Genomic DNA, 25,100 nt, shown 5'->3' on the forward strand with positions numbered 1-25,100 from the left:
TGCAGCATCAAGGAAAGGGATAGGCTAATACCATAGCAGAGCCTGTAGGAGGCGATACATTTTCTTTATGCAAAAAAATCCTCAGGACGTCACCAGAAGAAGAATCAACAAGAATTTCTAAATGGAAGAAAATGGCGGTAGTTGTACACAGACCCACATGACTGATAGCATTTTTGGAAGTAAACTGTTGTCGTAGAATACATATCAATCTTGTTTTTTTTAATTAAAAGCGTAACAGCATCCAGCGATTGTGAAGGTACAACATGTTTGTCGCCAGAACTATCGCCGCAGATCACAAGGATCTAATTCATGATGTATCCTACGACTTTCATGGACGGAGAATGGCGACTTGCTCCAGTGATCAGAGTGTAAAGGTATGATATTTTCCAACATATAAGGCAATTAGTCTAAAATGATGGCAAACAAGAGCAGTCTGCTTTCCATGTGCTCCATCAGGGAATAGGTCTAGCCCACTTGAACAGGATATCGAAGAATTGGATTTAAAATAGTCTTGTGAAGTTAGCCACAGGTGATGCACTGAGCTTTGACGTGTGTTTTCCCATTAATGTTGTCTTCCTAACGCCAGCCTGTACGTATTTACATTCTTTCGAAATCCCTCCCATTTGTCTCAGCAAGTGATTATGTCCTGAACAATTTTACACACACACACACACACACACACACACACACACACACACACACACACACACACACACACACACACACACACACACACACACACACAGATGAACTTGCCTTTATGCCTTTTACACTAATGTAACTTAAAGCTCATCCTGAGGGTCTGACAGTTACTGAAGAGTCGCATCTTTGCTTTGCATCCTAGGTGTGGGACAAAAGTGACGATGGAGAGTGGCATTGTACTGCTAGCTGGAAGGTAAGTACAACCCTCGAGATTTGTCTGCTTGCATTCACAGGGGGTGCATATCACCATTCACCACCATATCACCATTAGGGTGCGTCAACCCCCCATGATTTGTAACATACTCTTTTATTCTTGCGGCCTTTGAAAAAAATGTATTGCCTCATGCAACTCCAGTCATGATTGATTACTTTTTACCTTAACACACCTCTGTTAACTTCTTTAGTGTGTGTGTGTGTGTGTGTCTGTCTGTCTGTCTGTCTGTCTGTCTGTCTGTCTGTCTGTCTGTCTGTCTGTCTCTCTGTCTCTCTGTCTCTCTGTCTGTCTCTCTGTCTCTCTGTCTCTCTGTCTGTCTGTGTGTATAGACCCACAGTGGATCTGTGTGGAGGGTAACCTGGGCACATCCGGAGTTTGGCCAGGTGCTGGCATCCTGCTCCTTTGACCGCACTGCAGCCGTGTGGGAGGAGATCGTGGGGGAGTCTAACGACAAACAGAGGGGCCTGAGCCACTGGGTGAGTCTCATGGGGCGCCTTATCAATATCCTTCCTCCAATAGTAACCTCCTCCCTCCGGCCTCTTCCCCTCAAGGCCTGAGATCTTAGAGGATCTCAGACCAGGAAATGGTGAGAGGACAGAGGAGGGAGGCAAGATCGCATTGTGGGCCTGCACACGGAGGGGCAAAAACTTTGCCCTTTGAGACACACTGGCTGTGGTTGCCACTCACATCTTTAACCCATTGATGCTGGATGTTGCGTTGCGCAACATTGGCCCTGGTGCCTGGAGCTGCATGGCGCAACATTCAGGCTCATGAGATTTAAGACAATTTTATTTAAAAATCTTGGTATGTTAGAGTTAAATGAACACATTCTAATGCAAGATGAGGGTCTTAGTGTTTAAATGCAAATTATGGCGTGTTTTTATGTGCTTCAGAGGCTGGATAATTTATTTTTTTATAGGCTGAGGGTACCTTTTCTTCAAAAGGGCTTAGGCATTCAGCAGCCTTTTTTGTAAGTGCTTTAGGCATCAATGGGTTAATTGAGATGAGACTGGAGCCCTCTGCACGCTGCCAAAGTGCCAACGTTCGCTTCCACGGTTTTCTATACAATCCTGGAGTGCGGGGGCCCTTATTCTGTTACTATTGATAAACCATTAAACCAAATTTTGCGTTCAATTTCCCAACTTCACACAGATACTGTAAAGCGAAACATGTTGCTTCATTGCCAGATGCATGCCCATATATTGAATATGAAATTTGCACTCAAGCGAACTTAAAATGCCGTTTTTGAAAAGTTCCCAACAAGTTTTCTCAGATAAAACGTACCACCTTGGTTGACAGCCGGACGTTGGTGACTGAGGAGAAGTTTGCGCCCAAGCAAAGGAGTATTCATTATGACTGGAAAAAAATGCACATTCCATACACGAAAAGGGGGATCTTCTCCATGTCCGCCATTTTGAATTTCCAGAAATAGACATTTTCAGCCGCTAAACTTACTCTACTTTCGTCTCACTAACAAATATTAGTTTATTATTTAGTATTAACATTCGTGAAACGATCCAATTTGGCAATAGGCAGCTCATTTTCTCCAAGCAGCATACTATAATTGCTTACCTACTCTGGCCACCATCCTACATGTAGCACCTTTTTTAAATGCAGGTTTTGAATAATTTCCCAACTCTTCGCAGATAAAACGTACCACACTGGTGGACAGCCGGACGTCGGTGACAGACGTGAAGTTTGCGCCCAAGCACATGGGCCTGATGCTGGCCACCTGCTCTGCAGACGGCGTGGTGCGGATCTACGAAGCGCCCGACGTCATGAACCTCAGCCAGTGGTCCCTGCAGCACGAGATCTCCTGCAAACTCAGCTGCTCGTGCATCTCCTGGAACCCCTCCAGGTCTGGACACACACACACACACACACACACACACACACACACACACACACACACACACACACACACACACACACACACACAGTGGCCCAGGATAAAGTCATCCAATACCCACAATCTAACAAGGACCCTATCCTGGGCCCGGGACAACTGGCCTCTTTAAGGCACAAGCTACAATGATGATTGATCAATCACAGCATTCATAGACATGTCAGCACAGCTAATAACGTGTTAATATCAATGGCCAAGAGTGAGCTATATCAAAGTCCTGTCTGACATACTTTTTTGAAAGTGCACTAAAAACGGTGCCCCTGCAGCCATAGTTATATCAAAAAATGTTAAAGTAATCGGACACAAATTCACATTTCCCAGAGAGGTTGGAGAGAGTTGTGTACGACCATGTCTCCCCTTCCCAAATCCTGAAATGCGTCATCCTTGGATTTAACTGTGGATGTCCACATGGTAGTGCATAGGTACGCTTCTCGTCATCAAGAAGTAGCTTAACTGCTCTAATAGTTTTGCGGATAACCTCACTGTAAAGTGATTCACAATGATATGCTATTTTTTTAGATGATGATTATGTAGCCTATATTGGAGAACAATCAGGGCGGGGGCATTGCAGTTACTCCGAGAAGTGACTGGATGTAGCGCTTATGCTGTGTCACAGTCACATGCACGTAAATGCAAACTACTGCGTCTCCTTGAACCTCTCCAGGTCTGCACACATGAGCCAGACTGGCATCATGTAAAGGCGTCTGTATCTCACGCCAGTGCATGTCGTGTTGAGGAGGTGCAACGCCTTTGCAAGTGAAGTAGTGGTCCTCAACGCCGCAGGACATCACTTTTGTCACGTAGCGAGATTCACACAATTTTCCCACCTTGTCGGGGAATTTCTGTTGCTAAGCGTAAAAATGCTCTGCAATGCACTGACTGAAACCATGCCTAACCTGTCTGTAAAGCAACGTTGCTGCTGCTTGTAGTAGAGAGAGAGAGGGTCCGAGGCACTCTGAAGTCTTTATTAAAAGTCCTTTATTAATACATGGACACCATAGATAGCCGACGCGTTTCGGTCGCTTGCAACCTTCTTCAGGGCTCAGAAGTATTTGTGAATTTGTTGTGAAATTGTGCCCAAACCAAAACCATCCCTAAACCTAATCTGTCACAGGGCATTGTGTAGCACAAGTCAACATGCAAAGGCATTGTGCACAAACGCAATAGACGGTTCAATTTGGTGTGTTATTTTGCTTACAGGGTACTTTTATGATGCCATGTTGCGTAAGTACAGTATGCAAGATGCACAAACGCACACACGTAGATACACTAGGCTTGTGCCTTACATACACACTAGGGCTGGGTATTGGCAAAGGGTTCACGATTCAATGCGCGTCACGATACACATTAGAGTGTGGCTCGGGCCGTTTTTTTCTGTCCGAGCCCGGCCCTCAGCCGACAGAAAAGTGATCGACTCCGACCCGAGCCCGAGACTAATTAAAATGTTTGTGTCCGAACCCGTCCGAAGCCCGAGACCACTGTAATAACAACAGAACCTGTGCGCAAGCAAGATTTTCTATGTGTGCTCCTCCATACTCAAAATACCACGTGATAAATAGCCAGGATAGGCAAAGACGTTAGGATGAGGCAATTTGCAGTAGCCTGATTTAGTTACGCAAGCATAGTAAGTATAAACACACACACACACGCGCACACACACACACACACACACACACACACACACACACACACACATGTGACAGCGCACCTTATGTTTCTTTCGGTTAGACCAGAGATGTTGGGTGCGGTGATCAAATGCATGGGAGGGGCGTGAGAGGATAAGAAAGGTGAAAACTAACGAATACGTTTTGGATGCAGTCAGCGCGGCTATGGAACATTTGTTACGTTACTGTTAGTGCAAATAAATCCCCGCGAGCTCAGTGAAGATGCAGCTCCTTTTCGTTAAGAAGGATGGGCTATAAGTTCACCCCGAAGAACAGTAGCCTGTTCGGCCCTCCAAGAGAATGTCATTTCCCCTGATGTCCATGCGGTCAATATAAAATCAGGAAAGGTTGCACGCGCATAGTTAGCCTACAACTGTACAGTAAAAGTGACAAGAATTAAGAACCTACGTGAAGGACATGAAATGTCACAGCGGACAAAATAGTAACAGGAAACCTCTCCGACCTTTGGCAACTCAACGTAGCGTGTGCGTCTTCTTTAATCCATATTATGCTCCTTGCTACCCCATGCTGGAAATGTAATCCTTGGCGAGCAATGCAGTGTCAAACTTCGTCATTTTATGTTCAACATTTAAGACAGCATCGAAGGCATGCTAAAACATGGTCTACACTAGGCCTACAACAAAAGACCACGCGTTCACTGACAACTGTTGATTTGGCGCTTATTAAGAAAGCAAGTTGACTCGGCATTCCTGCTCGGCTGACTGGGAGTGAGCGTCCATGTTGCCGCTGGTAACTGGCGCGTGCATACAGCCAATAATAATCCTCGCACGAGTAGCCTACCAACATTTTCATTAATGCATATTCAATTACTTATTTTTTAATCACAAAACTGCCGTTTGCATGAACTGAAACGTTTCCTCTGGTTGGTTACACTTTTCACAATGTCTGTTTGCTTCAAGCCCGAGTCCGACTCGAGTCCGACAGATATTCTATTTTTTTTGTCCGAGTCCGGTCCGGCCCGTCGGGTTCCGACCCGGCCCGTCGGGCTTCGGTCGGGTTGCCATGCTCTGATACACATGCCCCGATGCGATTCTATCACGATGCATTGTGATTGATGTATTATTCCAATAGCCTGGTTGACACCGACGGGGGGCTCCAGAGCTACACACACACACCGTCAGTGAGAACCAGGCAATTATTGAAATGCATTGCGATATTGACTTCAATGGATGTGTAAAAATACAGCTTACTTGTCAGTTGCTGTGTAGCATTCATAAGACAGTTCATTTTATTGAGAATTTTAAGTTAATTCAAAAATGTTAACATCTAGGAGCAGGGGCGCCGATTTGTGTTTATGACAAAATCTCGGGAGTCATTACCAAGTTCTTCATGTAAACTGGTGACTATAGAGCCCCTTGTGAAAGGCAGTACTGTCTTCCTTGTAGAGGGATAACTTACCGCTTAGTGCAGCATCCTTTTGCCATCAGCCAACTCTGCAGGCTCAGGAAGAACTCCCACAGCCAGACATGCAGAACGCACACACACACACACACACCACTCCCAAATAACAAATCTGCTGCGATACTAATTTAACACACAATAACTGATTATTTGTGCAGTACCAACAATCCCCCCTAACCCCCCCAATTCTGACATTGGCGCTGCACCACCGCTGCCCCAAGTACACACCGGTCCAGCCCTCTTAATCCGCTTTGTCACATTCAGCCCGTCACTCACTCAAGATGCTGCCGCGTCAACACATTGAGCTGCAACCATAATTGAGCTTACGACAAGAGGAGACGACTTGTGCTGATCGATGTGAAAGGCCTCGGCCCCCATTTTACTTCAACTTCGAAACTTTCCCTGCGGAATTCTGCTCTGTCAGACAGAAGTGAATGAGGAGACGTGTCTGTCACAGTGTCTTGTCACCGCATTTCACCTACAGTCCAGGTCACTGGCTGTCAGAATGAGCATCCAGTTAGTGGCTCACAGACTGTAGTCAGTCAGAGTCGTTGGGTTTAGGGATGCACCGATACCACTTTTTTGAAAACCGATACAAGTACGAGTACATTAATGTGTGTACTTGCCGATACCGAGTACCGATACCGATACCTTTTACCACCAAAATACAATGAAAATAAATGCATGGCCTTGTTTTTTTCCGCCTGTCATATTTTTATTGTCTATTTCCATGTAGATTTAAATGTTAGTAAATGTATGAGGTGGCACTTTTTTCCATGCTGATTTTAAGTCCACAGAACATGACAAGATTTTGCATTGTTTTGAGTAATAGTAGTACTCGTAGCTGGTATCGGCAAGTGCTTGACGAGTACGAGTATAATGAGCAGTATCGGGAGCCGATACCGATACCAGTATCGTTATCGGTGCATCCCTAGTTGGGTTCTTCCTGATATGCGGACTCCCGTCCTCGGCCTGTGCTTGTGTCCTCGCGTTTCGCTGATGCCCTGTCTCCGTGGAAAAAAAACGATAGTTTCCCCCGCTGTCAGCCTAGTAGCCACAACAACTTTTGGGGGGCTATATCTTCATTCTTCATCCCGATTGAAAATGAGAAAATGACATTAGGATTGCGATTTTGCGAGATATTGAAATACACCTCTGTCGTCGTTGACGTCATCACGAGGTCACAAGCAGGCAAGTGAGCAAGGGAGGACGCGAGTTAGGATATTAGACAGAACTCCTCCTTTATTAGTCCCTGTTCTTGGTGGCCATCTTGGCAACGCCTCGGGACACCGGAAAAGCCCTCTTGATTTTTCACCACAGCTTAACAATGGTGAAAATATGGGGCCCTTGGAAAGAGGTAGGGAACTCTAGATAACCATGGCTGAAATATCTCGTGGTGCAGGAAAATGAAATATGGGCCAATGGGATTGGACAATCACAAATATTAAAACGTGAAGCAGTGTCCGATCTACCAGGTGAGCAGTCAGGCACTCAAATGTGGTCAGACAGTTTCTTGTAGTCTAGCCTTTCCCTCCACTAGTCTTAAAGTTTCTTTTGTTTCAGACATGTTTAAAGTTTTTATCTTTTACCTGATATGTTTCAACTGTCATACTTCCGTAGTACTTTAAGAATTGATTTAACTCTTAGACATAATGAACGCCATAGATCTCTCCCAGTCCCTCCACCTGTCTCGCCCTCCACTGGCGACGAAACGCAGAATAACTGCTGAGTAATCTGGAAAATGTTTGTGCATGACAGGAGAGAGTCTGTGAGAGTCTGGGTGACAGCTGGAGGTTTTCAGTTCAGTTAGTGTGAAGACGAGGAAAGGGGATAGGTGTGAGTTGCAGGCTTGTCTCCTGCAGCAGTGCCTCCTGTTCTGTTCTGTCCTGAGCTGACAAGCACCTTCTCTGACTGACACCTACCTACTCGCTTTAACACAAACTGTGGTGCGTCTGGCCATGTGGTTGTCTGTCAGTCTGTCAGGTAGTCGATAATCTGGAGTAGCTGTGTCGACCTACTACGTCTATTAGGGCTTCTCACTCAACGGTGTGTGGTGGTTATATTGGGGTTTTAGCATGGGTGATCTGTGAATGAATTACTGTATCTGTTGTAACTTGCATTGCTCGTGTGTGGTGCACACAGAAGTGAAAGTGAAACCCCGACTCCCATTGTCATTGTGACACAGCACAGAAATGCATACTGCACACAACGAAATTGCATTTATGCCTCACCTGTGCCTGGGCCAGCCTCCAGTGGCACCCCAAGGGACCAGTGTGACGGGACTGTACCATGCTCAGGGTACCTCAGTGATGGAGGAGGATGGGGGAGAGCACTGGTTAATTACTCCTCCCACCAAACTGGCGTGTCGGGAGTTTAACCGCCAGCCTTTGGGCTACAAGTCTGAAGCCCTAACCCAGGGATGTCAAACTCAGGCCCGGGGGCCAAATTTGGCCCGCAGAGCCATTTTATTTGGCCCGCGAGATCATGTCAGATGTCTATTACAGTTGCCTCACATACACCATTAATGCATAGCGTAATATAACTTGAACATGAAATTTGCTGTGTCACAGGATGTGTAGACATATCTGAAATAACAAATATGATGGGAAGAGTGTATGTGAAATTTAACTATGAGTATCAAGTGCATGCATGCACAGTTTTAGTCCATTTTTAAAATATAATTGAGGAGTTCTGCCCACAACTTCGTTCCAGATTTTGATTTTGGCCCTCAGTCAAATTGAGTTTGACACCCCTGCCCTAACCGCTTACCCATGACTGCCCTTTTTACATGTATTGGTTTTAGTATGGGTAAACTTTGAATGAATTAGCTGTTGTTGCTTGTCTTGCTCATGTGACTATACCTAATGATGCCATCTATAATTTTAGCAATGATTAGATGCCCCCCTTACATCTGTCATTTAGCTCCTCACACATTTAAATGTCCACTGGGTAATTACTAACAGATCCATCTATGTATAATAATAATACGATTGTATTTTACTGCCTGAAACAAGGCATACTGTAATTACCACAATTTTAGTGTGAGCTACAAAATTGCTTGCATTCTGTAATGCCAGAATGCTGCCAACCTCCCTTGGGTATTGTGCTTGTTTTAATGTCTTAATGAAATCCAAGTAATCGTAAATGTAAACGATACACAGGTTGTTGTTTGTGAATATTAAAGGCAGCTTACAACACTTTTGTACGTAGCTTGCAAATACAAGAACCTTAACTTTGCCATGTAATGCAACTTCACCTTTTTGCCTCACACAAGGGCATGAAAGCAACACGGCACACTTTCATTGTCCCATAAACATCAAGCACTCCAATAGCATAAAAAATGAATGAAATGATGTGAAATCAGGCAATGTCCGCAACATCATCCAGAAATAAAGCAGTTGGCAGTATACAACAGAGCTCGGTTGGGGGGTCCCAGCGCCACTGTATTTTTAACTCGCCACCTAGCTGTCACTATAAATGCTGCAAGGACTATATGACTTTAGACAGTATAATGAAGTGGTTCCCTTTGGAGAGCAGTGATATGGCCCCAATCTTCTGTCCCAAGATGTTTTTTTGAAATGATGTGGTGTTAACGATCACAATCTCCACTAGGTGGCAGTGTCTGCCTCGTCTGAGTTTTTTTTTTTTTTTTCCTTTTCTTCCATTTGGCTTTTCTGCTGCAGTAAGTCCACTGCTTCCATACAAAGCTGGAAAAACATGAATAATAGCCAAATTCTGCAGACATTGTCACCTGCTTGTGAATGACTGCTTTGGAGGGCTTAAAGGAACACCTTGTGCGCAGAGCACATTTAATGGAAGTCTGTGTGCTTTTGTGTACAGAGACTAGGTGTTCTAGCACTTGGCATGTGCCATTTCTTTTCTTATTACTAAGCTAACTGGAAGTGAGTCTGTCTGCCTGTAGTAATGTTGGTGGTTGAAGAGGTTGTCACAATTGCAGTTGTGGTATCAAAGAAAGAGAGGCACACATCCTTGCGTGTGAAAGTGAAGGGTACTGCCACACATTTCATCCAGACAATTCATTAAACTGTCTGATCCTTCATTTAGTGAGCTAATTGATGAAATCAAATGTGTTTGGAGGACAGACGGGAATGATTACATGGCAGTATGTTTAGTTTCTCAGTCTACACCAAAGAATCCTATTCGTTCCATTCCATTTTTTCATCCAAAACTAATTAGCCATTTAGGCACATGGTATTGGTTACCGTCTGCTGTAATGTGGGGTGAGGTGCCTTGCTCAAGGACACTTCAGTCATGGATGGAAGTGTAGGGAGGATGGGTAAGGGTGGGATTTGAACCTGCAACCCTCTGATCTTAAATCCACCTCCCTAACAAAATTACACTCATCCACAGAAAACTCCCCCTCCCCCCCATGATCAACCCCTGTACCTGTCCTCTGCCAGTGTGAAGAGGACACTGGCCACCATCAACCCACGCAAAGCAGCTGGCCCAGACAACATACCTGGCCGAGTGTTGAAGGATTGTGCAGAAGAGCTGAAGGATGTCTTCACAGACATCTTTAACATCTCTCTGGAGCAAGCAGTCATCCCATCACTTTTCAAAGCTGCTACCATCATACCCGTGCCGAAGAAATCATCACCATCATGCTTCAATGACTACCGTCCTGTAGCACTGACGCCCATAATCATGAAGTGCTTCGAACGGCTAGTCCTGTCACACATCAAAGCCACCCTACCCCCCACCCTGGACCCCTACCAGTTCGCATACCGAGCCAAGCGATCCACGGAGGATGCAATCTGCTCTGCCCTCCATCCAGCCCTCACCCACTTGGACAATAAAGACTCATATGTGAGAATGCTGTTCATTGACTTCAGTTCAGCATTCAATACCATAATACCACAACAACTCATCAGAAAACTGGACAAACTAGGTTTCAGCACCTCCCTCTGCAACTGGCTGCTGGACTTCCTGATGCAGAGACCACAAGCAGTACGGGTAGGGAATAACACCTCAAGCACCCTGACCCTGAGCACGGGGGCTCCGCAAGGCTGTGTTCTCAGCCCCCTGCTGTTCACGCTGCTGACACATGACTGCACAACGACCCACAGCACTAACCATCTAGTGAAGTTTGCGGATGATACAACACTGGTGGGCCTCATCACTAAGGGCGATGAGACCCACTACAGAGAAGAAGTAGACCTGCTGGCCAGATGGTGCAAAGACAACAACCTCCTGCTGAATGTCAACAAGACCAAGGAGATTGTTGTCAACTTTCAGAGGGTCCAAAAACAACTGCCACCACTGACCATCGACGGTGATGCTGTGGAGAGAGTGAGCAGCACCAAGTTCCTTGGAGTGCACATCAGCGACGACCTCTCTTGGACCACCAACACTACATCACTGGCGAAGAAGGCCCATCAGCGTCTCTACTTCTTGCGCAAACTAAAGAAGGCAAGTGCTACACCCTCCATCGTGACAACATTCTACAGAGGAACCATAGAGAGCGTCGTGTCCAGCTGCATCACAGTGTGGGGAGGAAGCTGCACGGAGAGAAACAGGAAGACACTCCAGCGTGTTGTGAACACAGCGAAGAAGATCATTGGAGTACCACTCCCCTCCCTGCAGGACATTTACACCGCACGCCTCACCCGAAAAGCACTGATGATCATCAAAGACACAAGCCACCCTGCACACAAACTGTTCAGCCTCCTGCCCTCTGGAAAGAGGTACAGGCGCCTCCGTTCCCGTACCACCAGGCTTGCAAGCAGCACGATGCATCAAGCAATCAAGATACTGAACACTCAACCCACTCTCCCTTCACTGTCAGCCTCTAGCCAGCCAGGCCACTGACAACGCTCCCCCCCCTCATCCCCACCACCATATCTGCGACTGAACATTCCACCTGCACTACTACATCTGTGACTGAACTTTCAACCTGCACTAACTCAAAACATACACATGCACACACACACACACACACACACACACACACACACACACACACACACACACACACACACACACACACACACACACACACACACACACACACAAGCACACTGCACTTTCTGCACTAAACCCAAACATACACACACTGACACACAACTCATACTCACACACATACACACACACACACATACACAGGTACACACACACAGACGCACACCGCACTTTCTACCTGCACTAAACACACACACACACACACACACACACACACACGCACACAAAGCACATACAAACACACACACACACACACACACACATACTGCTGCTGGTGTATTTAATAAAAACCTTTTTTAATTATTTATTTCTTCAAATGCTACTATTACTATGTCAGAACGCTATAAAGGACTTTTAGAAAAAGCACAACAAAATACCTCCTCTTAATGTATGTTCTCTACAAGTCTTCTGTTGTCCAGTCTTGCACTTTAAATGTCTGTATGAGCAATGTCTACGTCCATACTGTCTATGTCCATGTATGAGTACTGTCTATGTCTATACTGTCTATGTCCTTACCTAGATTAGTCTATGTCTGCATGGGAGAGCAAGAAACGCAATTTCAAATTCTTTGTATGACCAGTGCATGTAAAGAAATTGACAATAAACTTGACTTGACTTGACTAACCATTAGACCACGGCTGTGGTTAATAATAGGCACATGCATACTTCTCTGTTGTATGGGATGCTTTCAATGTCGCACATCTAATTGTATGTGTATAGTTTAGTGTATGTCTACAGCGACCGTAAAGTATCGCACTAGTCTGCTCCTCATTCAATTTATTTAATTGTGTTCTATTCTCTTCTGTCCGATCTCAGCTCCAGGGCCCACCCACCTATGTTTGCTGTCGGCAGTGATGACAATGTAACCTACACTGGCAAAGTCCAGATCTTCGAGTACAACGAGAACACGAGGTACGTTGACAGAATTATACATGTATAGCCCTACATATTGTGCATGTAAGTCGCAGGTGTTCACATTGTAACATGGGAGATTTGCAAAACATAAACTGTGGAGCTAACTCGGTTCACTTTGTGCTTGTTACATGTAAAAACCTATGAATTCGCTTGCCTGGTTAAACCCAGACACAGGGTTCAAAGCATGAGAAAAAAGTAGCGGCTTATAGGCCAGACTACTACTTCTAGAAGGGCTACTCACTCAGCAGTTTGAGGTGGTTATATTGGTTTTAGCATGGGTGAACTGTGAATGAATTATCTGTTGTCACTTGCATTGCTCATGTGTGTGGTTCTTATATTGAAGTGAAAGTGAAAACCCAACTCCCATTGTCATGGTGACACAGCACAGAAATGCACACTACACGCAACAAAATTGCATTTATGCCTCACCTGTGCATGGGGCAGCTGCCAATTTCTATTTATTTAACTGTGTGAATGCCCTATATGAATGGTCCTCCATTTTGTCTGATCTCTTTCTCTTTCTCCCTCTCTCTCGCTCGTTCTCCTCTTCCAGGAAGTATGCAAAGGCCGAAACTTTGATGACGGTGACTGACCCGGTGCACGATGTGGCCTTCGCCCCCAATCTGGGGCGCTCCTTCCACGTCCTCGCCATAGCAACCAAAGACGTGCGCATCTTCAAGCTGGTCCCTCTGCGGTACGTTGGACGAGCATACCAGCACACCATTCATTGTGACTCGGATTCATTGTTATTTTGATCAATTGTGACTTCCAATGCATCGTTGCATTCATTCATTGTAATTTTGATTCAGTGCTTCTTTGATTGATCTATGATTCTTGTGATCACGAGATTGCTGAAAAAAGAGCTTAAAGCACAGTGTAATTCACCTGAACGGTTATGGTGGTTATGATGATTATTGCAGTACAGTAGACCGCAGGGCTTGACGTTTACTTTTGGACTCACCAGCCACTAGGGTTGTAACGGTATATGAAAATCACAGTTCGGAAGGTACCTCGGTTTTGGGGTCACGGTTCGGTACATTTTCAATACAGTATTTGGGAACACAATGGAAAAAACATTTTCTTCCTCAGCATGCTGTTTATTTCACCAAAATATTTTCAAAATACAAACGAAAAAAAGGAAAATGCATTCAAAGTGCTACTTTGGGTCTGAGACTTCATCAGTGTAACAAATAGCACTTTTCTCAAGGTCTCACAAAGAACAAGCCTCTACACCTCTCTCCCAGCGTTCTGCATGTGCCACTGCTTATCGCCTGGTGAACAGACGGAACGTCTTCTGATTGGCTGTGCATGTGTCCATTATTCCCCGAGAACAGGAGGCCTATGATGTCATGTGGTGGTGCGTGCATCTAACTTAGACGCACATGGAGTTTTCATTTAAATATTGTCAACATTCTATCGAAATCATGCGGAGAATATACCCTCAGCATTCCAAATGAAGGTTCCATGCGCGACCAAGTTAGGCGCACGCACGCCCGCCCGCATGACAGAGACGCGTCTAAGTTTCTTTGCTGGATTCTGGCCGGTGCAGTTTAGCTTGACAGTTGGCACACCTCGGCGGCCTCTATCCCATGCATAGGCTTTTAAGACAGTCTAACACATGTATTCTTTTTATTCACCTAGACAGCAAGGCTGCAAGCCAGTCTCCTGCAGCAAGATCATCTGCGAGGCTCTCCGAAATGTCTCAACTTTTAACAGCCTACAGTGGTCAAACGAATGACCATTTTACACAAAACTGGGCCGGACAGAAGTATTGACACCCTCAGCCTAATACTTGGTAGCACAACCTTTAGACAAAATAACTGCGAACAACCACTTCTGATAACCATCAATGAGTTTCCTACAACGTTCTTCTGGAATTTTAGACCATCCTTGAGGTGATTTGAAGGGTGCATTCTCCACACTGCCGTTTTCAGATCTCTTTTCTATGGGAGTCAGGGGTGGACTCCTACATTATGCTGCAAAATTTGTCGATAGTGTACAGACTTCTTAATTCCATGCACATGGTCAAGCAGTCCAGTGCCAGAGGCAGCAAAGCAACCTCAAAACATCAGGGAAACTCTGCCACATTTGACTTTAGGGACCGTGTTCTTTTCTTTGAAGGCCTCATTTATTTTTCCTCTATTCATTTGAGTTAGCAGGAAAAAATTAGGCCTTCAAAGAAAAGAACACGGTCCCTAAAGCATTTGTGATTGAACTCATTTTCTGGAAGAAATCGAGTATTATCTGACAGAATTGAAGGGGTGCCAATACTTTTGGCCAGCACTGTATGAATGAAAGTAATTGCAATCAAACTGTCTGATGACTAAACAAATCATAGCCTAATCATAGCCTGAAATGTAGGAAGTGGTGCCCATAGCAACGAACGAATCGAAGTGGTTAATCTACTTTCTCATGAAGCCTTAGATTGTCAAAATTGATAAATTATTACTTGAATGCTGGCAACCGGGTGATAAGTGGAATAACGGCCTCCTTGTAGGTGTCCCGATATCAAGGGAAAATGGACTTCGGCTGCACTGTTGGGCTGTTGGAACGCTTCGCCTCGTCCATTATTTCCCTTGATATCGGGACACCTCATCGGGCGTTATTCCTTACATGTAGTGGCAGCATAATGTAAACATGAATAGAGTAGCCTCTACTTTTCGGTTCTGTTCGACACTGTTCGGTTCTGTACAAGGCTGTTCTGTTTGGTACAAATACAATACATTATACCGTTACAGGCCTACCAGACTGTGACCAGTGGTTTTCCCGAGTCACGAGCCATTCAGCTATTGTACTAGCCACAAATGTTTCTATTGTTTGTTTTTCTTTATCATGACACTGCACAGGCTTTTTCCTGAACTGAAATACAAACATTTGATACACAAGGTACCCGGCAAACAATGTTGGTTACTCTGGGATGTCATACCAAGGAATAAGCTACCTATCAAATTGGCTAGTGACACTGACATTATTGCCAGCCACAGCCCAGTTTTACCAGCATTTTGCCAGTTAAAGGGTGCCAATGTCGAGCCCTGGTAGGCTAAATTTAATGTATTTTTAATTGGTTAAATGTTTTAAGGATGAATGGAAATGTTGTATCTCATTCTTACAAGGACATATTATGGAGTTTAAATTACACATTACAAATTGTTGGTCGTAGTAGGTATACAGATGATGATTCCTGAAATGATGATCTTTGCAAGCAAAAAAAAACACATTGGATATTTATTTAAACAGCAGCACAGGCAGTTTTAGCAAAAAGCTGGCAACGACAATGGCCTTGGGTGTTAAATGGAACCATGCTTTTTGATCATGTTGAAGTGGAAATAACTTTTTAAAAGATGTGTTCACATCATCTGACATCTGCCTAACAACTATAGTAACTGATACAGCTGGACGGGAAGCAGGAAAAAGTCATTGACCAAAGCACTGCGACTTTTTTAGGGGGAGGAGGAATTATGATTTTCTTGTTTTTCTTTCATGTGACTGACTTCCTCTCTCTGTATCCTGTCTCTGTGTCGACTGACGTTTGTTTTGCCGTGTTTGTGTGTGTGCGCGCGCGTGTGTGAGAGCACTTGTTTCTGCCTGTACATGACTTCATGCCCCCCCCCATCTGTGTGTGTTTGTGTGTTTGTTAACATGCTGAATTTGTACCTATACAAATGGCTGTAATCATCTGTAATGTGAAACAGTGAATATACTACAAAAGTCTTAACTCTGTCTCTGTCTGTGTGTGTGTGTGTCTCCCTCTGTCTCTGTCTGTGTGTGTCTCCCTCTGTCTCTGTCTCCGTCTGTGTGTGTGTGTGTCTGTCTCTGTCTCTGTCTCTGTCTCTGTCTGTGTGTGTGTCTCCCTCTGTGTCTGTCTGTCTCTCTGTCTCTCTCTCTCTCTCTCTCTCTCTCTCTCTCTCTCCTCTCTCTCTCTCTCTCTCTCTCTCTCTCTCTCTCTCTCTCTCTCTCTCTCTCTCCTCTCCACCCCCCCCTCATCTATCTATCTGTCCAGGAGGGAGACGGCCACCTCGTCGGGCCCCACTAAGTTCGAGGTGCAGGTCATGGCCCAGTTCGACAGCCACAACTCGCAGGTGTGGAGGGTGAGCTGGAACATCACCAGCACGCTGCTGGCCTCCTCGGGAGACGATGGCTGCGTCCGCCTCTGGAAAGGTCAGGGGTCCCGCAACACCACAGGAAATGAAAACAGAAGAGGGGGAGAGAGAGAAAGGGGAGAGAGAGAGAGAGAGAGCGAGAGAGAGAGGAAAGGGAAGTAGGGCTTCTTTTTTTTTTTGGAAGAAGTGAGGTCAGTGGGTTTAGCAAGGGTTCACCGAGAGGCTTTTTGTCAAAAAAAAACAAAAGTCTGTTGAAATATCGAGACTGGTTCTGCTCAGTGAAGTCTTCACACGGAGAGAGTACCACAGATGCTCAATGGCATTTAATGGGGACAATTTGGTGTAATGGTGCAACTTATGCATGTTTTATTAAGCATCACTTTTGGGTGCAGTGTGCAAATTGAAATGTGTGGAACGGAGCTGAAGTAAATAACCTCATACCGATAAAGAGTCTCTGTTACATGTATGTTGTTTGGGGGGGGGGTAGGAAATTAAATGGTATAGTTGCTGAGGCCTTAGCTTCCTTGTGAATCTAGCACCTCGTGAGACTCAAACACACACTTAACTTTTTATGCGAACATTGTTCTACGAGTGTTCTTAGCTTCTGTGTGAATTTAGTAACAAGTACTGCATACATGTATGCGTATACACACACACATACTAAGTAACCATTTGTTATTCCCATATGTCTTGCCTCTCAGCAGCCAACTGAGTAAAATTGTTCTAGGAGTGTTCAGTGTGAATCTAGTAACAAGTCAGAAGATATACATGCATGCGTACACACACATTCACACGACACACTGACTGCACTAGGGCTGGGTATCGCAGCCATGTTCCTGTATCGATTTGATTTCGATTATTAGGGCTTTGAATCGATTAATTTCGATTCGATTCATTCCGAATCGATTCAATCCGTTCCCTTCTTGGTGCCAGGATTTCCCCCAAAAGATGCTGTTGCCTCTTTTTATATAAAAATGTCAAAGGGCTGTGGCTTGACAGTGTTAACAGATTGCTAATTTGAAATAAGTAGGCCTAGGCCTAATTGACTAATACTTACTGGGTATTTTCCATAGACCTAAATTAAACAAAAAGAACAAAAACAAAAAGAACCAAAACATCGATTTTGTGCCCTGTGAATCGATTATGTGAATTTCGATTCGATCGATTATCGATTAACTCGATTATTTTACCCAGCCCTAGACGAGACACGCGCTCTCTCTAACTGCGCTGCCCTTCTCTTCTCTTCTCTCCTGTCTGCAGCCAACTACATGGACAACTGGAAGTGCACGGGCATCCTGCGGGGGGACGGCACGCCGGTGAACGGGGCCTCGGGTCAGCCCGGAGCCGCCAACGCCGCGGGGGCCGCCGGGGCGCTCATGTCCCAGGGCGCCGTCACCGGGGCCGTGTCCGCCGGGAGGTCAGTGTGATGTGACAGTGACGTGGCGTGGCGTGACGTGTCGGCATGGCAACCCAAAACACCCCCCAACCCCAACCCCAACCCCAACACCACCCCCTCTCACTCCTGCCTCTTGACTCCCAATAAAAAGCACAATAACTGCACTGAACATGTTACTGCTGGGGGACAAAAACGAGCTTCTTTGTTTTTGTTTTGCTTGTTTGGAGGACTCACTCCCGCCTGACGCAGTTGCACACTTAACCCCAGTATACTACTTCTACTATAGCTTAGACTTCACCTGACAAGCCCCTGAAGCTGCCAGCATCCACTGCTTTTTTTACGTTCCAGAAGGACTTGCGTACTGTTAATGAATGAACATGCACCAAGGCAAATACAGAAGGCATGTAACCAGACATGTTTTTTTGTGTTCCATGTTATTGCTATAAGCATGGTGTGTTGTGTTAATTAGCTGTGCCCTGCGGCTTTGAACTTTTGAAGCATTATAAACGTCTGAGCCTTGTTCGGTTCTGTTTTGCAACAAGCGTGTGATGTTTTTTGTGGGCACCTGTTGAGTAATGCTGGAACCCGTGTGTGTGGGTGTGCATGTGTGAGAGAAGTATGTATTCTGCAAAAGTGTGTGTGCGTGTGCGTGAGAGAGAAGTGTATTCTGCAAAAGTGTGTGTGTGTGTGAGAGAGAGAGAGAAGTGTATTCTGCAAAAGTGTGTCTGCGTGTGTGTGTGTGTGCGTGTATGTGTGCGTGTGTGTGTGCGTGTGCGTGTGTGAGACAGAAGTGATATGTATTCTGCAAAAGTGTGTGTGTGTGTGTGTGTGTGTGTGTGTGTGTGTGTGTGCGAGAGAGAGAAGTAATATGTATTCTGCAAGAGAGTGTGTGTGTGTGCCTGTGCGTGTGCGCGCGTGCGTGCGTGCAAGAGAGAAGTGATATGTATTCTGCAAGAGTGCGTGTGTGCGCGTGTGTGTGATGTGTAACCTTGCTTGTGTTGTGCTGTGTGTTCTCCCCCTTTTAACAGACCCAAGGCTCAGCTGATGCCCGGCTAATGAAGTTGTGTACCGCTCGCTGCATGCCCCGCTCCACTCCACTCAGCTCACCACGGGATTGGACTGTTAGGTTTTCTCTCCTTTTATTTAAAGGAACAGTCCACTATTTTGTGAAATGTTGCTCATTTTAGTCCTCCTTTGGCTTTCTCCTGTTCTTGTCGCTGTTCTCTGATTGGCTGAGCACTACTGGCACCCTGGGGCCTATACTACAAAACAAAGCTGGTTCAGGAGTAAGTCAGGTTAAGTTCAGAGGCAAATCATCTAATAGAAGAGCCTGGAGTCTAGCCTGGTGAACCAGCGCCACCCGCTGGACGGCAAAATGTTTTGTCTACGGGTGGGTCTGGCTTCGCATAATGATTCAATGAAGCCAGAATGCCATGAATCTGGCAAACCAATTACAACGCAAAGATGTGTTTTGAATCAAAGCGGGCAGGGTTTTGAGGGAAGGTTGTTCTCATCAACAATCTTCGGATGTATTATGCATCAAGGCCAGACTAAATTAGACATCCACATTTAGTCTGGTTTATCAGGCTACCTGGAGTCCTCATTTTCTTAAGAAAATGCCCCAGGCTCTTCTATTAGATGATTTTTTCCTGGTTTACTCCTGAACCCGCTTCTTAGTTAATACAGGCCCCTAGTCAGTCCTTTGTCATACGATCACTAGACTCAAAGAATGGCTAGAAGAACAGGAAAAATGTAAAACTCAATTACTCAACTCAAAGTCGAGGTGTAAAAAGTGCATTCCAGTTCCAAAAATGGTGGATTATTCCTGTAACCCCACCCCCTTTAAGACCAACCAATAGACCCTCTCCATTTCCACCATGTCACAGTTTTGTAGACAATCTTGAGTTAAAGGAGAGGATCTTCTTCTGGACCCTGTTTTGTGACCACTGCCGTGCTCACAGGCTATTGTATTCTAGTGCTGTATTTGATTTTTCTTTCTTTCTTTTTTTCTTTCTCCTTTTTTTGTTTTGATAATGTGTTTTGGTTTTCTTTTTAAAATCCTACTGGCAGTATGTGACTCATGTGAGCACAACCCCTAGTTGTGCTACCAAATGTAGTGTAGATCTGCTCTTAACAAAAGTCCCCCCCATTCCCGACAGTACCTTTCAGCATTGATTTCCCGTGAGTGAATTGTTCTCGACTGCCTTGTCTTTTTTGGCGGAGAGAGAATCTACACCGTGCATTTGGATTGGCTCGAAACCTAAAATTAGTGGTTGCCCAGGAAACTAGCCCTTACACTCGACAAGCCAAATTTTTGTCTGATGCTTGTGTGTGCCACGTATGATTGTGTGAATATGTCTCTAACAACTGATTCTTTTTTTTCACCTCACTGTTGTATTGTTTTAATAATAATGGCCCTTAATGAATGCATTTAATAATACACTTGTGTTTGGGTGTCTCCTTTTTTTGTCTACACATTATTAATTGTGTTTCGGTTGATCTTACGGCCTCCCTTTTTATTTTCCTCTCTCTGCGACAAGCCATTACAGGCTTAACCACCAGAAAGCAAATGGACGCTTAGTTCACATTTATGCAACAACAACCCCCAAACTACCAAACCGCTGTAGTGTAGTGTAAGTAGGCCTAATGAACGTTTGCTTCAAATGTATTCATAAATGCTTCAGTGCACCCAAATCACCAGCTGTGCAAAATAAGCACAGTCAGGACCCGTGCTTCCATACTCTTTGGGATTTTTTGGAAAGAGGAAAAGTCTTGATAAACAATTAATGCCAGTGTGCGATGAACTCCTACCGTTTTGGCGTCTCTTTTTTTTTTATCCTTTACCCAAGTGTTTCAAGTCGCATGCATGTCAGAATATATCCCTCACACTGTTTAATGGAGGGGAAATGATGCACACCTTACATACAGGGCATAGTTCTGTTTTTAAACAGAGTACTGGCAGTATTTAGTTAGCGCACGAGTTCATTCAGACTGTGGCTATGTTTCGGGAATATTCCGGTTGCAGAATGCTTGCATCCACAGGCCAAACATGTAAATGGAATACTCCAGAACTTGTAAACTGATCAAAAGTCAAGATTACTTTATTGTCAAAAATCTATATAAGAGGGTCAGCACAGAAGTAGTTTGAAATTGCGTTTGACCAGTCTCCAATGTACAGTTTAACTAAAAACATTTAAATAAGACCTTGTAAATAAATTGTAAATTTAGAGATTATTGTCAATGTTCCATTTGAAACCTGAATATTCTGTGCATGTAACTGCACTCATTGTATGATAGAGCAGAAATGCTGAAAGTCTGAATTAGGAGATGGATCAGGGGTCCGTATCTCGAAAGCGTCTTTGCTAACGACGTTAGCAAAGTCCTTCATAAGAGCGACTCAACTCTCTCTCGACAGCAACGCTCACCACTAAATCCAACGGAACGGTAAGACGGTCTTAAGACGGTTAGCAACGACAAAAATCGAGAAACGGACCCCAGATCAGCACACGGGCATACTTACAGCGCAGTTCAGTATGTGTGTGGGGGCAGAGCTGGAGTGGCCATAGGGCATACAGGGCATTTGCCTGGTGGACTGTTGATGATTTTGGCCTGGCCTGCCCCTTTATGTAATGGTATCAGTCCTCAACCCGCTACAGCTGACCTCTCCGAGTCAGATTTAAATATTCAATTTGGCTCATTTGTAGGGATGCACCGATACCGATACTGCGATTACTCAAAACAATGCAAAATCTTGTCAAGTTCTGTGGACTTGAAAGCAGCATGGGAAAAAAAGTGCCACCTCATACATTTACTAACATTTAAATCTACATGGAAATGGACAATAAAAATATCACAGGTGGAAAAAAACAAGGCCATGCATTTATTTTCATTGTATTTTGGTGGTAAAAGGTATTGGTATCGGTACTCGGTATCGGCAAGTACACACATTAATGTACTCGTACTTGTATCGGTTTTTAAAAAAGTGGTATCGGTGCATCCCTACTCATTTGGTCAAAATAGCTCGTAATAGATGTGTCTCAATGCCTGGTGTACCCGTCTTGGCTGAAAATGCCCGGCCTGATTTTTCTTCCCATCCCAGCCCTGGGTTGGGGGGTTGTGTGGGAATGGGGTCCCCAGATGGCCTCAGCCACCCTGCCTGCCTCCCTCACACCAGTCCCCAGGACAAGCCCCAAATGGCTCCACAGCAAAAACCTGTCATCCGTCTCACACAGATCTCACAACATCATGAAAAATAATGTTTAAAAATCCAGCCCCTCCCTCTGATTGCTTTCTGGGGCGTGTTGTGTTGTCTACATGCACGACTCATGTAAAAGTTTCTCGCTTTGTTTATTATTATATATGCTCTGTGTAGTGTTGGGGCTGCACAGTGTGTGTGTGACGGCAAGATCAGTCGCTACCTACCTCGTCGACACAGAAACGGGCTGTTGCTGTACCAACAAAGCCCTGAAAGCAGCCTTGAGAGTACCAAGCACAAAGCCATCTGTTGTGATGTGAGCATTTGGGTTTGTTTTTTGGGTGGGCGGGCGGTGAAGGTAGGTGTATGTGTGGAGGCGGGGGTGTCCTGTATTATTTGTTTGTTTGAAAACTGAACTGAATCGTCAGGAGAGGAAACTCAAAAAGGTGTGCATGTTACATGTTTGTGAGTTTATGTATGGGGGAGATGAAAATGGTTAAGGCGAGCGAATTTCAAAGATACAAAAGTTCTGAAGCATTTTTGTAGATGTGACATTTCTTAACTTTTTTGCCAAGTGATTTAATTTGTACAATACAGACTGGTAAATAATACCATCTCATTGCTCATGCTCTCTGAATTCCACCCTGTCCTTATATTTCCGTGGCCCTGACGTTGTAAGGTAACATATGCAACATATCAAAACATTTGAAAGTTTTTGTTGCAGGCTTTATAGTACTTTCATGAAAGGAATCCCTGAACCGTCCATTCAGTTTGCAGCCTTAAATGCAATACACCATAGTGATAAAAGAAATCTCTTTGCCTTTAGATGGTGAGACTGCTGTACTGTGAGACGACATTTGAACTCATTTCGGTGAAATACATGTTCTGAAAACACTGTAGCATATCATTACTGAGCATTAGAGTAGATTTTAGAGTTTTTGTTTTGCAAGCAAATCAATGATTTATGGGTAATTACAAGCTTATGTAGTCATATCCCTGGCACCTCAGATTAGCACTTTTCACAAAAGCAGTTGTATTCTTGAGTCACATTTGAGGGGGTATACCTAATAATATAATAAGTACAAACGAGTAAAACGCAGGTATATCTCTCTGTCTCTCTCTCTCTCCCACATTTGTGTCTTGTGTCAAATCGTTGCAGACAGCCGACTGACTACACGGCGTGACGAGGAGGAGGAGGATGAGAGACGGGGATAAAATAGGCAGCCTGTGGGTGTCTGCTTGCTAATTGGTGCTTGGCTTGTTTGCACAGACTGCAAAAAAAAGGAGACGCGTTAAAAAAAAAAGGCATCAGCCACATTTCAGCTCACCACACTATACCACACCGCCGCCCCACCCCCCCCCTACCACCACCACCCCCCGCCCCCTCCTCCACCAACTAGACACTAGTGATCTGCTTTTCAACCCCAGGGAAGCAATATAACCATCCTACCGTGCTCTTTTCATTTTGTTTGTCGTCTGTTGTTTCGTTCTCTCTTCCTTTTTCAAATTCTTTGTCTTTTCCCAACTCATTTACTGTCATCTTTTAGTTCTCCCTCTGTGTCTCTGTCTATCTCTCTCGCTCCCTTTCTCTACCCGCCCCTCCTTCTATCTCTGTGTGTGTGTGTGTCTGTCTGTTTTTGCAGTGTTCTGTCTGTTTCTCTTTCTCTGTCTCTCTCCCTCTCTCTCTGTCCCTTTTCTTTACCCTTCCACCCACACACACATAGTATTTCATCCTCCTCTCTCTCCCTGTCCTCCATTTTTTTATCATTATTTTTTTCCCCCGTGTGTTGGTTCTGTCTGTCTTGTCTTTTTTCCCCCCCTTGCTCCAGATACTTCTTCCCCCACCTGGACCCCCCCAGGACCGGCTCCAGGCTGGGGCACCTCCTGCCCCCGCACTCCCTCATCGAGCCCACCACCTGCGAGTCGGAGCCCGGTGGTGTGGGCCCTGCCGCCGGCTCTATGCAACACGGCCTGGCCGGAGCCCTGCTGCAACCCCCTCCCCATCTCCGCAGGAGGCTCATGATAGCGCCCCCTAGGGACCAGATCCCAGAGCATGACTATACATGACTTGACACTGCTTGACTGACCCATCTGGTCTCCCCATTATGTAGGCCTATACAGTGTTGCTAGATGGGAAATACTACTGTAGCCTATCAAAAACTGAAGATTATTGTTTTTTGCCCTGCCGTGGCCTAACGGTAGGGCACAGGGTTACTATGCCGGCGGCCCGGGTTCGATTCCGGCCTGGGTCATTTGCCGATCCCTCCCCGTCTCTCTCTCCCCACTCATTTCCTGTCTCTCCTTCACTGTCCTGTCAACAATAAAGGCGAAAAGCCCCCCCCCAAAAAAATATGTGTTAAAAAAACAAAAGATTATCGCTTTTGGGAGTTTATTGGTGGGAAATGATCGTACACGCATTGAATGGTTGTTTCAAGGCAACTGAACTAAAACATGAAACATTAAATTATCGACCCTGCCCTGGCCAACCGGTAGGGCACTCGTCTGCCATGCGGCCAACACGGGTTCAACTCCTGGCCGGATCTAAAGATATACTGAAAGAAAAAGTGAAAGTGAAAGTGAAAGCCCATTGGGAAACTCCAACTCCCA

The 25,100-nt window shown here is 45.1% G+C and overlaps 1 protein-coding gene across 2 annotated transcripts; it reads left to right on the forward strand.

Annotated features, from left to right (window-relative positions):
* Positions 1 to 128: 128 nt before the first annotated feature.
* Positions 129 to 24,828, forward strand: seh1l (SEH1-like (S. cerevisiae)). Of its 2 annotated transcripts, none has more exons than XM_063185909.1 (9): positions 129 to 374; positions 845 to 895; positions 1,246 to 1,392; positions 2,563 to 2,774; positions 12,704 to 12,799; positions 13,356 to 13,496; positions 16,803 to 16,960; positions 18,163 to 18,319; positions 24,323 to 24,828. In XM_063185909.1, the coding sequence occupies exons 1-9, from the start codon at positions 264 to 266 to the stop codon at positions 24,558 to 24,560; spliced, it is 1,311 nt and encodes a 436-aa protein (XP_063041979.1). In that variant the 5' UTR covers positions 129 to 263; the 3' UTR covers positions 24,561 to 24,828. The 2 variants fall into 2 exon arrangements, with proteins under 2 accessions (XP_063041979.1, XP_063041980.1); XM_063185910.1 differs by lacking the exon at positions 24,323 to 24,828 and adding an exon at positions 19,327 to 20,738.
* Positions 24,829 to 25,100: the final 272 nt, after the last annotated feature.

The sequence above is a fragment of the Engraulis encrasicolus genome, chromosome 20, assembly GCF_034702125.1.
Source record: "Engraulis encrasicolus isolate BLACKSEA-1 chromosome 20, IST_EnEncr_1.0, whole genome shotgun sequence".
Lineage (NCBI taxonomy): Eukaryota > Metazoa > Chordata > Actinopteri > Clupeiformes > Engraulidae > Engraulis > Engraulis encrasicolus.